Genomic DNA, 18,589 nt, shown 5'->3' on the forward strand with positions numbered 1-18,589 from the left:
GATTTATTGTCAAGAATAATGTATCATGTTATGTCAGGCTGTTCCTAAAATCCAGGTAGCATTATTCACTGTGCTTTCTGTTCCTCTTGGTGCCATTCAATTAAAGCTTGTATCCATCTGGTCTTTCCCACCCACTCCCACAACAGCAATGCCATTTTTCTTTGTAAAAAATGCTGCAAAGTTCTTAGTGGGATTGGGGGGTCTTGGTTATGTGTCTGAATGATGTATTTTTTCTGCATGACTGGATTAGGTGTAAAAGTATACTCTTAGGGGCCAGAAATGTAAACATGATAGGTAGTTGAGTATTTTTTTTTTTTATTGTTTATACTTCAACAATAATAGATTAGTTTATTTTTATTATTTGATGTTTTAAATAAATATGCAGTTGTCTTTCATTTATTTATTTATCACAGCGCCCCCAATACATACTAACTTCTAGAAATCTACATTCGAAAAAATTACTGAATTCAAGCTATGCAGATTCTGTGTTTTTAAGGTTTCACTGAAATTGTAAAGTTCATTGCTAGGAAATGCATGGGTCACTGGGGGTTAAAGGGTTAACAGAAGTGAATTTAATGGATATTTGTCAAAAGAATGTACTCACCATTAAGGCTGCCACTATAAATGAGGGTGGAATAACAGGAAACATTCTATTTAACTTTGTTATTCTGAATCTCTCAAGTTTGGCTTTTTGGCTCAATCACTGACCCCAGCAGCCTTTCAGCCAGTGAATTCTATAACCGTCTGGAATGTAAATAGCAGACAGTCTAAAAGACAGATAAAAAATATTGATAAGAATTCCGTTTCACACTCAGTCCACAGTGTGGGTAATAGAGCCACTGATTCTAACAAAACTGAGAGGTAGAAGATAACAAATGGTAAAAAGTACTTTTTTAAACCTTGTTAATACATAACTGTGTACATGACACTAAAAGGTATATTTTGGGTTGAATTTTAATTATGTTATTTATATTATTAGCTTGCAACAGAATCCTTGTTTTATCGTGCTGTGCTTCAAGTTATATTGAAAGACTGCTTTAGTGTCACTCAAAGGTATGGAAAGATATGAATAAAACATATTTACACTTTATTTTATTTTGTTTCCCCCTATGTCATGATCCAGTTAATGCCCTTTTTAAATGTAACGGAAAACAAACAGGACACATAACTCTGTGGTGATATTTAGGTGATGCTTACATTTCATGGCCAGGCATTTTTTGCTTTAAAAGAAAAATATATAAGTATATATATATTTCCCTTCAACCTGTGCTGCATTAGTTAGAGGTTACTTACATTTGCATTTTTAAAAAAAAAGTTATGCTAGCTAGTGTATACTGCTAGTTTAACAGTTTTGTTTGTGTACACATTGGCTATCTCCTGATTTTGTGACTTTTTTAATGAAAACATTAAACAGGATTGTATGAATGATGTTCACTTTGTCAGAATGAATGTATCGTCGGCTCTTGTTTTTGTAGTATTTGGGCGGAAATATAAAATATAAATTATTTTTGCAGCGACAAGCGTGTTGGAAAGATTTTCTCAAAGTCTGGCAACTTTACTGAATATGTAAGAAAATCCCTCAAAAAGCTGGGCCACGATGATTCAGAGGTCAGTTTTGTATTTTCAGTATGTGTGAACTGCTACTTAATGGGTCGTTTATTATCACAGGTTTTGCAGTTGCCCATAGCAACTAATCAGTGATTGTCCATAGTACTGCACTGATGCTATTTTGCACCTTAATTGACCAATTAATGTTGACTAATATTTGCTTGTATATGCAAAATAACCTAGACAAATTAAGAGTTTTAATAAAAAAAGATTTTAAAAGTCTTACTAGATTCCTTATCAGGCTAATAATAAGCATAAAATCACCTCTACTTTAGATTTTCTATATCCAACTCTATACGTTTTAAAAGAAAAATGCCAGACAAAATACTGGCAGTGGTGCCATGAGATGCTGATGATGTATGCTTGAGATGCATTCCTGAAAGGAGAACTAAAAATGCTATATTTTATATACTGTACTTACTATGCAAGCCTAAAGTTTCAGTATATAAATGGCAGCAATGATCAAGGACCTTGAACATGTCTTAGGGTCTTAGGGTCACCATCTTGTAAAGTGTTTGCAACACCCAGCTCAGTGAGTCACAAATGTCTGTCATATAAGCTGACTGGTTTCAGAGCTGCCATGTAGTTATTATCTGTATTAATTACTAATTAGCCTTATATTGTGACATTTATAGTCTATATATATATAGTCTAAAGTATACTAGTCCCTTAGTCCCTATGCTCAGGTAACTGACTGCACATATTTGTCATGTGTAGCAAACATTTCAAAAGAAGCAAAGGAATTTTCTAATCTGACTTTGTGTGTTGTTTTCTGATAAACAGCCTACAGAAAAGTCTTAACTATGATTTTTAAATAAAATTGGCTAATAAGCCATTAATAGGGTAAGTGCTTACAGCAGCAAACACTAAACAATCCGAAGTTTAATTATGTATTCATGGATCTACCAAGATGCCATACGACTCAGTGAGAAGTGGATATTCTGAATGTTGAAAAAATCAATATGGATAAATACATTTTCCTTGCTTGAACAATTGAAAATTGTATTTATCAGATGGCTAGAAAACTTCAATTTGCAAAATCCAACAAGATACATTTTTGTTTAATGCAATTAGCATAAACTCATTACTGTTTTTTTCTCAAGTGGAATAAAATCCAAAAAAGTGTGATTCTAATTGCAATTCACACAATGGAGATTAGTCATAATTATGCAAATTTCTTTTTAGCCAACTGTGCTATTTTTTTTTTATATAAATGTGCCCAAATAATTAGTATACTAGTCCTTTCAAATCTGTTTTGGAAAAAGGTTGCCTGGAATGTATAAGGGAGTATAAAGTCATCCCGTCAGGCTAAGGGATTTTGATAGAATTGCTAAAAACAAGTAAGTTTCCAATATTCATGCATGATCTTTTTCTTAAAAAGATAAATTATCCAGTCTCCTGTTTCATCAGGCAGCCTCAGCCAGCCCTATCTAAGCTGTTTAAGAAACCTAAGCAGCCACTGGACATCCTGTTCTCTCAGTGTAGCGGGACCCTGTTGAAACAGAAAAGATGCGTCCAAAAACAAGCATACTTACTTCTGATTGGCTCCTGCTGCATATCAAGCTGGGACTGGCTGAGACTGCCCGTTGGAGCGGAAGAAACCCAGACCTATTTTAAGTGATTCTAATAGAATCCCTGAACTTAATGAGATGACTGTACATCCCCTTTAATCATGCCTTGCTATTTCTCTCTGGCATCAACAATTCTACAAAATGTTAGAGCTCAGTGCTGCCACTAAAAACAGATCTTGAAATAGATCTGTTTTTAGCTGCTTGCAGTCAGGCACATTCTGATAAATTAATACAGTCATTTGCTTTTAGAAATGTGTCAATTCATTAAACCCTTCCTTGACTATCAGGAAAATTTGTTTGAAAAGCGTTAATAACTCAGGAAACATATCAGATTGCCGGGAATCCCTCTGGATTCCCCACTTCCGTATTTAATAAATCTGCCCGTAACAGAAGCCCAAAATGGTTATAGGAGATTGAGTGCATTGATTACTCTCTTTTGAAAATGTACTTTTTAAAAAAAGAACACTCTGGACTGCTGTTAGACACTTCTGACGTTTGTTTGTGGTGGGATCAGTAATAGGAAGAGCCTGATTTCTGTGAAGAATGCATGAGAAAGTTTTCTATTAACTTTCCTCTGTCCCCTGCAGTGGGTATCAAAACTGAAGCTAAATGATAGCAGCTGCTGTATTGTCACGCAACATTGGATGGAATATTTGGCAGTAAAGCCAATATGTGCACAATATGTGGCACTGGCACCCTGCTTGCCAAGGCAAATGTGACATTCTGCTAAACCCATATTTTGTGTATGCGCTTCATGTTTGTTTCTCTGTCTATGATTGTTTAACATGCTCTCACAAGCTGTTACATTCTTTGTATTCTACTTGAATTTAAAAAAAAGTTACACTTAGCTGCTATTTTAGTTGTTAGTGCATATTTGCAAGAGGTACATTCAGTCTCTTTAAAGGGCATATGCAAAGAGAAAAAAAGTCTGATTTCAGGGGAAATAACCCAAAAATGTTCCTCCATTGCATTGATGGGTACAGCATATGCAAGCTAATCTGATAGGGGATTTGAACCTCAAAACAATGAATTTGTGTAAACTTATACAGAGTGATCCTTTGAGCACTTTTGCAATGTTACATTCATTTTCTATTTTAAGTCAATTCTAAGATATTAGCATAGTTTTAAACAGTTTTATACCACTATGCAGGCTTTAGCTAAACAGCTTTTTGTAGGTCCAGAATGACAGTTTATCATAATGTGAGATTAGACCTTATTACATAAAAACCTCACCCACATTCAGTTCATTCCTATGGGATTTTCAGATGCGTATTTATCAGTGGATGATATTTGGAACTCACCATTTGATAAATACGCTTCTAAAAACCCCATAGGAATAAATAGATTGTGGGTGAGTTTTTATGTAATAAACTCTAATCCCACATTGTTATAAATCTGCCCCTAACTGTCTATGCACTTCCTGGATTCAGTTGACCCTTGGGTTAACTCATTAGCTCATTTTTGGATTTAGATTTCATTTAAAGCAAACCTAAGTTCCTAAAAGGAACTTGCCAAATTCATTGCCTGCTTTAGAGATGCAGAAGCACTGATTAGAATTGGTGCTTAGTTGTCATTTAATGTAGCATGTGCTGGGAACAAAGAAATATTTAATAAAGAGAGGAGAATGAAGAAAACAGCAGCACTCCGGTTGTTTTGAAAAATGTGAATCTTTACTAAGTGCCAAAGGCAACCATAAATAGAATAATAAAGAGAGGAGAGGACATTTTCCACAAAAGTATAACCAGTTTACTTATCTAGAATAATTTTCTTGTTCACACAAATAGAGGAGCGTTCTATTTGCTGCTGCATTTTGTCCTAAAAGTACCCAATTTAATCCTTCCATTATCATTTAACACATTTAGAACACCTTGATGGTGGCACATAAAACCAGTACACACAGCAAAGCATATATAGAAATGTTACATCTACTTAAAGGGTTGCTGAGAGCAGAGAAAATTGATCACATTATCAGCTTTCTGAATCGCACCCATGCAGGGGGCCCAGTAATTTAACCACTGACACACTTCCTGTTATGCTTTCCTTAAATGGAAATGCTTTCTTGGAAGTTCTTGGAGGGCAGCCATGCTCTCTTCACTGTGCATACGTCTTTGTTTCTTGTTTTAAGCCGAAAGTAATAATTCCCATGTTGCCTAAAATCAAGTGTTTTAATTTTAAATGGCACAGAACAGCACACAATATGCATTTTAGGGTGAAGTCACTTTTATTGTTAATATATCTGATTATGTGTGTATGCAGTGGTTGTACAGATAATTTATGGTTATTGCCACAAAGTAAACCTCGCATTCACTAGATTTTTTCATAGATCTATTGGTTGGTCAATCAATAAATAATGGTATAATAACTGTCCTCTGAATACAACTTCTCTGTATACAGTATTTTGTTTTCTGAATAAAGACATAACTCCTCAGCCCCCACCAAACCAATATTCAGCATGAAATTGCTTTGGATCTGTTAATTGTGATCTAACTGAAATGGCATCTGTTATGTTCAGAAAGCTTGCGATGGTTATCAGCCACGGTTACGTCACTGTTGTTAGCCTTCATCTGAAGTGTTTTTATTGGCTTTGTTATTTCCTTATGTATTTGTTAACAGTTGAACATGTTGCTGAAATGACTACTTCAACAAAACTAATCACACGGTTAGAACTTGCATCTAAAAGTCAGTTGATACAAGTTCTGTCTCTAAGTCTAATTTAATTTAATATGTGAGCGGTCTTTCCACCTGTACTCAATATAGAATATAGATGTGCATAAAGCATTGCACCTTTTACTGGTTGTGTATTCTTTATGGTTCAGTAAAATACTCCAACGTGCCCTCTTCTGCTTTAGACTTAGCGATGAGGTCTATATATATATATATATATATATAGTGTAATACTGTTATTACTTCGCAATGTGCACACCCATGAGCTGTATCTGATCTGGAACACAAGGTATCTAAAGTGAGGAGCATTCACTGAAAATTGCACTTATTTATATTTGTAAAAGTTGTGTATTCTTTATACTCATTATCTAGTCTACAGACTGGATACAGGTCATGGAACTTCAAGGGATCTTACAATATCTTCATATTTGGCACAAATATTTTGCAGTGTATCATTTAACACAAGTGGCATCACTGAGCATAGTTTATAACTGATGACATTTCTGAGCACCATTTATAAAGATACATTTTACAAGATATTCATGTCCCCTATGATTGTAGCCATATATGTTTACTTTGAAAGTAAACTCTTATCCAATTTTCGTCAAGATATTGGTCGGGCAGGACTGTGGGGGGGGGATCTCAATACATGGGCAGATAAGCTATTGAATCAGTCTGAAGTTCTTAAATCTGCCTGTGTATGGCCACCTTTACACCAGTCATTGAATTGTTTTCCATTACAATGCTAGTGTTTGAGTTGGTCACCATTGCATACATGGTGCTTGTGATCATCCTTTTCTGTGTGGCTGCCCCACAAGCAGCAGGGTAATTGTTCATTCTACGCTCCTTTATTCTATGTCTATTGCAGTCAGAAAAAGTCATGGCATGGATTTGTGTACATCTATACTCATAAGGGTGTCATCTGTGCAACTGCAAGCTAAACTCTGCCTGCATTATACAGGTATTATACATATTTTACTGCATCATACAGTACACAAGTCTATCCTGATAATTGCTTGGGGTGATAGCACCCAAAAAAGTTTTATGGTTATCTGAGTTAACATGACTGGCACTTCATCCATATTTGACTGCTAAAACTTTCCCCAACACATTCCAACAGTTGTGTCACAAATGTTCCTTTGCACAGACAAATGCCACGTGTATGACCACTATTTTAGCAAATCTTTTATAGTCTAATCCAGAGTTTACTGCAGATTCTTTGGGGCTTGGGAAGATAATACAATGTGAAGCACTGCAGATGCAAGTGATTATGTGTATGGAATGCAAATAAGGACATAATGTGCTTCAGCGTGTCCTGCAGAATAGCTCGTACTATATTAACTTGCAAATGCAAAACCTGCGGAATTTTAATGATTATGTTTATCTGGCGCTTTTCTTGGTAGGTGAAAGGCATTTAAGGCTTCTTTTGCTGACTACAAATAAAACATGATTTGTTTAATGTTGTTGTTATACACTAAAAAATCTAGGCATAATAAAATTATTGTCTTGGTTTATATGCTTCATTTGGGAAACTTGTTACAGTGCCACTGAATAGTTTCCCTTACATACAACTATAGGACTGTGGTTACAGAATAGAGGGGACATGAAGCCTGGGGTTAGGTTGAGGGATGGGGAAGTAAAACAGTAGAAATAACCAACCTGCAGTGCTATAGCACCCCTTGACAGCATTCAGTTGAGAAAATGGCAGTTCTAATTTATTTTCATTTATTGATTAAGGGTCCAAAGCCCATTTAAGTGACTGTATTGGTTTTTGGTCACTTGGATGAGGTTCTCTAACTTTTCCTTAATTTATTTACACATTCTGACAGCTCAAAGCCAGCATTTTTATAGCAAAAAAAAAAAAAAAAAGAATACAGAGTTTTAATATGGACATGTCATCCGCACAAAGAACTTATTACAATATTACATTGTACACAATAAAAGTTCATAGAATAGAAATATATGATAAACATCTGTTTTAGAAAGGAGAAAGATACAAATGTGGGTTTTATGTTGATCGGAGAACTTGAGTTACAAGATATGTCAATATTAAATAGAAAGTCACGATTGTATATAAATCGCCAATCAACACTTGTAAATAAACCAGAAACTGACATTTTAAGGCGTTATTGAAGGGAATATAATGTATCTCATCTAAATACTAGGTTGAGTAAATTTTTTTAGAAAAGACCACCAAGGAATCCAGTTCCAGTTCCTCTAATTTGCGCAAATTACCATGGCCTTTTGCAAAGGATTTTTTCATGGGAACCATTAGCAGATATTTTTGAGATCATCGACTGTGTTTGAAACATTGTCAGTTTTCCAGAGTCTGCTTATTGAAAGTTTACAAGCAAAAAGAATAACATGGACAATGTTTTTGTACTGGATTGATAAAAGGCACTCATTTGTTTTATTCCATTGAACTGCTAAATATATTTAATCCATATATAGTAAGAGACATTTACATTCTGTAGCTATTATTTCCAATCAGATTATTGGTGTTAGAGCCCTATATTAAAAAATAAAAATATAAAATACACCTACTGCAGACCTCTACTAGCTACACCCTACTGATGCATGCCATACCACTGGACTATTCATCTGATAAATGTGTGTAATAGATTAAGCTAACAAGGCCCAAATTTCATTGGTTCTATTAGTTTTAGTTGTTTGGAAGATACTTGATAGGCTTAAATGAGACTTTTTATGAAACCTTGGAGTAAACAGGTCGTTGTCCCCTCCTCTTTTTGCTATCAGTATAAAACCATTAGTATTTGTTTTTCTAACTATATAGTAAAGCAGTGCCTTAAATGCAGTGGCAAATGCACAACAGAATTCCCTAAAAAACCCTGAAAGTCCAGTGAGAGCTCAACCAGGTAAAAAAAAACTTAGACAGTTATATTAAAGATTGCACAAAGGATGGGGAAATACCCATATTGAGGGCTTGCACAGGTATACTAATAGAATTTTTTAACTATGCCTTTGCTATGTTCAGCCTCTCACTAGCCCCACCAATCAGAAAAGAGATTATTTATTTATTTATTTTTCAATCTTTCCACACCCTTTCCTCTTTATCTTCCAGGTCATCATTCAGACTTTTTCCTGGTAGCTAAAGTAGTTGGCACCCAACAGTTTCAGTTGCAAACTAAAGAGCTGCAGAACAAAATCTTGATGATGTCAAAACCTTAAAATTTAAGGTTTAAAAAAGTTTATATCGAGGTGAACTGCCCCTTTAGCTTGTCAAATGATTTGATGGTATGCATGTTTGGAACAAAGGAACCCAGTTATGTATAAACACACACGTGCAGCAGTTTGAGTCTGTTATATATCAGGTATGTAGTGGCATTACAGAGGGTAGAAATGTTCCTGATATGTATATTAGAGTAAGCAGAAATATTACAAGGTGGAGGTTGGGAGAGTTATTTTAAGTGTAGGTCCTAGGGCAGTCTATATACCATTAGAGGCACACACCTTGTTTGTTCCTCTCTAGGTTTTATTCTTGTGCAATAAGTAGTCCTTCTCTCCAGTATCCATACACATTGCATTAGTTCTAGTTGTAACCCTTTATAAATTAATTATTCACCACACTCAGCTGGAGATCACACATTGGTATTGATTATCCAGACAGAAAAGTTTACTAAACGTTTTTGGCCTTTGGCACATATAACATTTCACTGCTGGCATCAAAACAAGAGGAGTCATTTATGACCACAAGTGCTCCTGAACTTCTCCCTGCAGTGAGTTGTGTGTTACACCCCATTCATTAAAGGTACTTGTGACTAAACATGCTCTATGTACTCCCATATATTTTTGCACAGCAGTGTTCAGTCCTTCCTGCCTTTCCTTCTGAATAAAGCACATTTAATTCCTGTCACTGGCACTCCAAACACTAAAAATAAAAAGCCTTCTGCACAATTGCATTATATTTGTGATCAGTTGCATTTATTTAGCCAAATCTGACAAAAACTGGTTTAATCGCAACACCATCAGATGCTTGAATTCTGGGGAAAAACTTCTGGATTTAAAGAGATACTGACACCAGAAAGTCAATCTTTTTTTACATCTATCATAACATTGTCTTTGCAAGAACTTTATAATTTTGCCATAAAAATATTTGCCTGATGCGTTTACATTACCTGTCTGATCCCCTGTGTTCCTCTAAAAGGGGGCAGCCATATTTGTCTGTTAGCATTAGAAGCTGTAACTGACAGGTTGGGAAGGGACAGTCAGGTTGGCAAAACAGTCAGGTTTAGGAACTTCAAGTAACAATTACTTACAAAACCAAACCTGTCAGCGAAAAACCGTCAACACGACCTATAGGTAGCTTTTTATGTATATTCATAGTTTGAAAAGTAGTTTTTTCGTGTCAGTATTATTTAGATATGAATTATTTAGATTTTTGTTGTCACTGGTTTGAAAGAGGGACAGGATTATAAATAGAGAAGGGCATAAATGGAAATATAAGTGATTAAAAGTTACAATAACAAAAGAAATTGTAGCCTCAGAGGAATAGTTTTTTTCGGCTTTTAGGGTCAGTGACCCCCATTTGAAAGCTGAAAAGAGTCAAAGGAGGTAGGCAAATAATTCAAAAACTATTAAAAGGAAGACCAGTTGAAAAGTTAACCTGAAGGTGACCTCTTTAAGTAGCCTAAAATAATCCCCTGACTGTTGATACCTACCTCTACTAAAGTGGTCTCCACAGCGACAGACACTACCTACCAAAGACAAGAATCTGAATTTTACTGTATTTGCCCCAGAAGGGATCAGACTGCTGATTATGCTATTCCTGACATAGCAAGAGCAGTTAAATATTATTGCTGTTTTAATGGGGATGTTTATGGTAGGGGTGGGGAAATGTTACAGTGGAAAAGCACATTTCTTTAAGGACCAGTAAAACTGTGAAATAAAAATATTTTATTTACATGTAAAGGTCACATCTATTTGTCTAGCACCTGCAAATAAAATATTTCTTGGCAACAATAGTCCTACTTTATATGAGAATGTTTTTCATCCTATAATTGTGTAGAGAGCTGTGAATTACATTTTGACCCCATTTATCTTAACTTAAGTAATAACAGTTTATCTGTTCTCTGTTATACAAATGTTGGCTTTTAAACCCAACTGTAACTTAAATGGCAGCCCCCATGGCAACTTAGTTATATAAACTTTTACAGCTTCTAATGCAAGCGCACACCTTTTCTTGCCAGTGCAGAGTAGCAGTACATTATATTTGCACTCATACCCTCTCTTTTGTTAAGTAAAAAATGTGAAAGATGTAAAAGTGTAGGGTAAATGAAACACTTTACTTATCATTTTGCCAAGACTAAATGCTAAATTCAAGACTTTTAAAAAATGAAATATACTAGTATTATACACAAATCAGGGTTCCTAAATTTGAATTAACAAACCATATTGTGAGAGGTATTATAGATGTTATGTCCCAAGGTTGTTACACTTTGACCAAAATTTAGATGCAATTTAAGAGGTTATCTCAGTAGAAAGGTATGTATCCCATGGTAACCAAATGCTATTATGTAAGTCTAGTTTATCTTCTAAAAGAGCTGAGAGATTGCATTAATTGTATAAAAGTAAGTAATTCCTTTATGTTATTGAGAGGGAGGGAGCTAGCCAATGTAGGGCTATTACCTAGCATGCAGCTGCATGTATCGGGGCTACTAATAATTGTTGCTCCAGTGGCAGGTTAGGGCAAGGGAGTGGCAAGAATGCTATTTCTTTCATAAGTTGGAAGGGCATAGAAATAAGTTGTGAAATAAATTGGGATACTTCTGACCAAAGAGCAGAAGCAATGGGACAATGCCACCATGCATGTAAATACACCCCTTTGTTTTTAAAAGAAGCCAAGATCCAAGATCAATATCCCATGCTTTTTTATATAGGCATGTTAGACATTTGGAGCATCTATTAGCTGAGAGTGAATCGCAGATATAATATTCCTAGAATGAGAGGGATTACGGCAGCAGAGTTCGTATACTGAACCTTCTACTGTGGGACGATGTGGGGACTGAGAGATTTAAAAAGTTCTCAGTTTGTCTGTATTGGAATATTTCAGAGTTAGGAATGGCATAAGATTCCTGTAACAAAGTTAGAGATTTCAGACCTTGAGGTTAGCAAGTCATGTAGAGAAATAAATCCCTTATCATTCCACCACTTAAACACTAAAAAAAAAAAGCTGTGTAAAATAAATGGAAAAGATCGCTGAAAGATGTCTGAACGCCGGATATTACACCGTTATTTTCCGTAAGTTCCGGTTGAAGAAAAAAACGCGTTAAAAAATTACACCATTTTTACACAGCGAAGCCTGGCGATGTGTGGCGAATTTTCTCGCTGTTTTTTACACAGCATAATAAATATGCCCCTTAAAGATTTAAACCTTGTATAAAAACTGGGTTACCCACTAAAGCTTGTAGATAGCAATGAGAGGTATGTGGGACTAACTTATGTTTCACTGATGGTCAAAAGTGAAGATGAAATTTAATGATAGGATTCATAATAGCATGCTTTTGCATATTTACAGGATTAGCCCATAATAAGGAAGACACTCTTAGGAGATGAATGGTATCACTTTTTTTTTAAAATGAACTCATCTAAGAGGGCTAGAAGGATGATGCCACTGTATTAGTTATGCCAACCTAGCAGTTTTATAATAATTTATTACGTTTGGGATTTTCAATCCACCTTGATTCTAGAAGTGATACAAAGTATTTTTTAGTAATTCTATGGATTATGTTGTGAAAATATTCAGATTTTTTCTTTGCATTTGAAAGAGATTGGTAAGGTTAATGCGGATAGGGAGAGCTCTAATAGTGTATACAGGTATGGGACCCGTTATCCAGAATGCCTTGGACCAAGGGTATTCCGGATAAGGGGTCTTTCCGTAATTTGGATCTCTATATCTTAAGTCTACTAAAAAAAAAACAAAAAAACATTAATTAAACCCAATAGAATTGTTTTGCCTCCAACATGGATTAATTATATCTTAGTTAGGATCAAATACAAGCTACTGTTTTATTACTACTGAGAAAAAGGAAATGCATTTTAATTATATGAATTATTTAATTAAAATGGAGTCTATTGGAGAAAGGCATTCCATAATTCGGAGCTTTCTGGACAAAGTGTTTCCGGATACCGGATCCCATACCTGTAATAAGTTTAGGGAGAAAAATCATTTGAATGGCAGCGATACGACCTAGCCAGGAGAATATTTTAAACAATTTTCTAGGATCCTACACAGTTTGTTAATGAGGGGAGGAAGGTTGGTATTGTATAGTGTGATTTTGTAATCTTAACCCCTATATCAGTGCTGTCCAACTTCTACGGTGTCGAGGGCCGGAATTTCTCTAGCGTACATGGTGGAGGGCCGCTAATGGAAGCCAGTTTTGACCACTCCCCTTTTTAAAACCACACCCACTTCAAACCACACCTATTTTATCACAATGGTGGTAGCACAGCAAAATCCCAAATGCTTGGTCCTTACTGTGGGGATATCAACCATCATTCATATGTGAAAGAATTGTCATATTAAGATATACATATATAATTCCATATGCCTCCTCCTCCCCTGTGGATAGCAGAGCAACCCCCAGTACATAATTACACACCTTAGGGACCATCCAACTGCTAACAAACTCCCACAAAAAAACCCCTGCCAGGTTCACCTCCCACAAGCAGCATAGGGCAAGCAGAGTATGGCACACACAGGCAGCACTCTGCCTGTCCTATGCTGTCTGTGTGTGCCATACTCTGCCTGCCCTACCCTGCCTGTGTGTGCCATACTCTGCCTTCCCTATGCTGCCTCTGTGTGTCATACTCTGCCTGCCCTACCCTGCCTGTGTGTGCCATACTCTGCCTGCCCTACCCTTCCTGTGTGTGCCATACTCTGCCTGCACTACCCTTCCTGTGTGTGCCATACCCTCTCTGACATATGCTGCCTGTGTGTGCCATATTCTACCTGCCCTATGCTGGCTGTATGTGCCATACTCTGCCTACAGTACCAATGTCTGAGGTGTGAAGAAGTGAACAATGGGAGTGATTACAGCCTGAGCCTGAGGTGTGAACACTGCAGGGGGTGAACAATGCAGAGATTAAAAGGTGTGAACAGTACAGGGGATTACATATTTAAACAATACAGCCTGATTACAGTCAGAATCTGAGGTGAGAACCATGCAGGGGGGGCAGTTAATCTCAGTACTGATACCATTTAAAGCTTACTCAAAGGTAAGTCATCAAAGCAGCCAGACAGGTGGGGGGCCACACAGAGGGGGGTCGCGGGCCGCCAGTTGGACAGCACTGCCCTATATAATCTACTGAACAGTTTCTCCAATGGAAAGGAAAATGTAATCTAATGTCTAATAGCTTAAGTTTGGGCTTGGGAATGTTTATTGGTAAGGCTTCAGTTTTTGGAATACTAACTTGGAGATAAGAGATTTTGTGAAACTTGTGGAGAAGACTGGTAAGGGGCTAAGTTAAAGTAACTGTAACACCAAAAAATGAAAATATTTTAAAATAATTCAAATATAATGTACTGTTGCCCTGCTCTGGTAAAAGTTGCGTGTGTTGCTTTATAGTTTATATAAATAAGCTGCGGTGTAGCCATGGGGGCCGCCATTCAAGATGGAAAAAAGGAGAAAATCCTCAGATTACATAGCAGATAACGTCTACACCTACCCCTAGTCAAGGCCGATATCTACTCACCTGCCTTGTCCTTGTTGTTTATCTTCTCTCCCCACACTGTGTTGTTACTAAGCATGGGTGGGCACGATGGCCGGCTAGGTTACCTAGGCTACCTGGCCAGCTTGTCCCAGTCCTGCATGCACATACTGTGTAGGGGGTTGCTTTATTTAACTTAAACTACTGTTTCTTCCATTAACAGTGTGGGATCTGTTAGTCCCCAGCTGCAATAGGTAAAACAACTTTTCCTGTTAGCAGAAACCTGCACCGGATCACTCACTTGCAGGTAGCCTGGGCCGAGCGTTTTTTGCTAACAGGAGCACCAGCCTGGGGTACCAGATAAGTGATTACAGTACTGAGAATCTTTTTTTGTCTGTTTTCTGTTCATAATAGTTGCCTTTTTATTTGTTGTGTTAAGAGCGACTATATATTGTTATAAATTGAAATGACCCTGTAGTTGAAAACTTCAAGTTTCATGAAGATATTCTGAATTGTTTATTTATGCTATATTTCACAATTAATTGCTCAGTTATTTAAAATTATCTCTATAGACCGGACGCTATTGTGTTATACTGACTGCAAGAATGGGAAATCTATGGTGTATCTATACTTTCCTTTTGCCAGTAATCCAGTGATGCAATAGTTCTTTAATATTGGGCACAAGTGTATCAGTGTTTGAAGTGAATCTGGAGCTTAGTTGGGTATCAAAGACCTTATAACTAACATTTTATCTGCTAGAACTGCCTTTATGAGGCTGACACATTATGCAGCCTTGTGCTATAAATGAACAATACTAATAATCCCCTGAAGTGCTCTTCTCTTGGAAACCATTAGTTGCTATTTGTGTGGCTTTATTAATAAGATGATGTTATGTTGCTGCCTGACACCAGCTTGTCTGAGTAATTACATCAATTAAACTGATGACTGGTTGTTTATTATTAAAATGGTGTCTGTTTTGTAAATGGAACGGCTTTTACTGTTATGAATTGAAGGGGATTCCATTTACTGCTAACATTTCTTTAGGTTGGACAGGTGGTGACTGTCAGTGCTGTAATAAATTACTGTCATTTTGTTCATTTCCTTGTAATTGCTATTTCATGTACTGTAATATACCTTCTTCTGCGTAGAAACATTAACTCGTTCAGGCCTGGTTATTATTTGTTTGTGGTTAAATTATCTCCATGGATTCATGCCTGCCATGGTGTCACACCATTTCTATTGGTGTTTTATAATATGCTGTCTTAGTAGCCTAGTATGGAAATTGAAAAATAAATGGCCTAATGTTTTCTTTTCAATACACTGGGGAGTATACATCTTCTGGGTGCCTTAAGGCTTTCAGACTTATTCTGTATGAGTACATGGCTTAATGTGAACCTGAACTGTTTCCTTTATCAATAACTGAAGATAGCGTACCACAGATGTTTCTTGCTGTTAATATACAGAGGCAAACAATATTTCTGCCGAGTTTGGTCACCCACAAACTGGGACAAATTAAGCTGATTCTGTTGATCCAGCAAGTACAAATATAGTTCTTTTTTAAGAGGATACTTTCTACAGATATTGATCAGAGAGGTTACCAGAGGGCCCCCATGCATGAGCCAATAAGCTGGCAACTTAGTCTGGAGGGGCCAAATCGCTAGTTTTAAAAATAACCCATTTTATATCTGGAAGAAGGTTTTGTGGTTAGATTAGTCCAGATACATGATTCTTATAGACCTTTAATGCAAGTGCAATCCAGGTATAAATGAACCTAATGGCTTGATTGAATTTATTGGATCCCATTCAAGCCATAAGTGTTAGCGTTCATGCTGGCATTGATTTCTAACCCACCCCTTGTCTTAACAGGTTTCATTATATTACTTCACTTTTGAACTGTTAAAGTTCTCATTATCTGCATGCTAGAATTTGAGAAGGATAAAATTAAAATATAAATGCCAAATAAAAAACTTGTACAAGTTAATCCAAAATGAGGTTTTATAGAGATTATATCATTAAAGGCTTTATATCCCACCATCCCTAAGGAAATAGTATTCTACAAAAAGTATTCTTATGAAAATAAATAGCTTTTGTTTCAGAGCCCAGTATGGGATTTAGGAAACCATATTCACAGAACTTACATATTTGTGGTTGTAACAGGGTTTATCTTAAGCTACAAGTACAGCATCTGGCACTTTGGCTCTGCCAAACAATACAAAAAAAAACAAAATAGTTCAGGTAAATGCTACTTTTACTCTGATTTTGGAATTTTTGTATATTTCATAAAAGTTAATCCTGTTTAGCAATCCAGCAGATTAGTCATTGGTTGTTTCCCAGCGTGAAAAATTATTGTCCTGATCCTTTTTTTCACATGTGATTTGCATCTGAGATTAAGGGGCACATTTACAAAAGCACGAACGCTCAAGCGTTCATGCGAAGGCTCCGAGCGTATTTTCGCCAATTTTTTCCGGGCGTCCGCACGACTTTTTCGTACAGCGCACGACTTTTTCGTACAGCGCACGACTTTTTCATATGGCGCATGACTTTTTCGTATGGCGCATGACTTTTTCGCACGTTTGCCCGAAAAAATCGGAAAGGTTTACCGCTGTTTACAATTGTTCGGTACGAAAATTTTCGTGACTTTCGGATCGCCAATACGATATTATCGTGACTAATACAAATTTTTCGTAAGCATTTTCGTGATATTTGCGATCTTACGAAATTTTCGTTTCCAATACGATTTTTTCCCATTCGTGATTCGGATTCGTGGATTAGTAAATGTGCCCCTAAGTGTTAGGATAGGTTCTAGTGCAATACGTGGGTTTTATCTAAAGCCAGACACAAATTGTTTGTTGCACAATTACACTATTGTTGATTGTCTAGTACTGAACACTTTCCTTAACAGCGTGGTCCTTGGTAAAATTATTATTCTCTAATACAGTAAAATAATAAAGAACAAAACATTGGGAATCATTTTTTAAACATTCTGCAAGTATTTTCAATCTTTTGATAAATATACTGTACCTGACAGTCCTAGATCATATGGCCATATTTAATATAACAAATCTCTCCAAATTTGGCAATTTTCCCCCTAAAGCACACAAGCATATCTGTGCTGAAATGCTCACTCAACCTGACCATGGGGTAATGTCCTAATAACAGACACTTGTTACAGAGAACCTACAGCTGCTCTGACTTTGTGCTCTGTATGTGCCTGAATATTGCGTAACCACAAAAGAAATACAGCTCTGGGATTCACACTGCACAGGCCATTTTCTTGCATGATATTAACCTTAGAGAGTCATTTAGTAGACTTTAGTTGTCTGTCAGTTATGTAGCAATTCCCTAATTTGAATATTCTGCTGTTTTGCTGTAAAAGCCTGCAACTTATTTGTAACAACATTTTTTTAACACAGTTTTCTCCTATTTTCATCAGTTATCAGACATGGAAATTATGGAATACTTTGAAAAGTACAAGCCCAGGAAAAATGAAATGGAAGCATTTAATATGGTAATTTTTCAACATCTTGTATTGCTAGAAGTGACAGTCTTTGGCAAATGTTAATAGTAATTCTGTTTTCCTTGGCACAAAGAAAATATCTGCCTGCATTTATTCCTTGAAAATATACTGCCAATAAAGCACTTATATCAGGACAGTGTGAAAGTTACAACCATTGGTATGGGACCTATTATTAGCAATGCCAGCGTCCTGGGGGTTTTCAGATAAGAAAGTCAATTACAGAGTGCTAGTGATGTAGATTCTTAGTTTCTGCAAGTGAATGGCAAACAAGTGCTTGAGCATACAACCTGGGTTAACCTTTGAAAAACAATATGATTATTGTATTTATGCTACCTTAGTAAATATCCAGTAAAAGCTTTTATATTGATTATAAATAAAAAGTAAAAATTGCACACTGTTGTAAATAGCATTTCTGTATTTTGAAACTTTGTAGGTAATGGGTCACATTTAATTTGATGAGAAAAGCTTATATCTTTATTAAATTCCAGATTTTCCTATAGAGCCAGATGCATGTCAATGAGAAAAATGTATCTCACTGTTTATAACATTAAAACTCTATTGA

At 36.2% G+C, this 18,589-nt stretch overlaps 1 protein-coding gene across 8 annotated transcripts in view; it reads left to right on the top strand.

The window, feature by feature from the left end:
• The window catches only part of mettl25 (methyltransferase like 25), a 129,319-nt gene that overhangs the window by 73,400 nt on the left and 37,330 nt on the right, over positions 1 to 18,589 (top strand). For 7 of the 8 annotated variants that reach the window (XM_031898895.1, XM_031898897.1, XM_031898892.1 and 4 more), the window contains 3 exons: positions 980 to 1,053; positions 1,515 to 1,608; positions 17,944 to 18,018. In XM_031898895.1, the coding sequence (XP_031754755.1) occupies positions 980 to 1,053; positions 1,515 to 1,608; positions 17,944 to 18,018 (243 nt within the window). The remainder of the gene's footprint in view (positions 1 to 979; positions 1,054 to 1,514; positions 1,609 to 17,943; positions 18,019 to 18,589) is intronic. The other variant, XM_031898896.1, reaches the window with a different exon arrangement.

Source organism: Xenopus tropicalis, chromosome 3, assembly GCF_000004195.4.
Source record: "Xenopus tropicalis strain Nigerian chromosome 3, UCB_Xtro_10.0, whole genome shotgun sequence".
NCBI lineage: Eukaryota > Metazoa > Chordata > Amphibia > Anura > Pipidae > Xenopus > Xenopus tropicalis.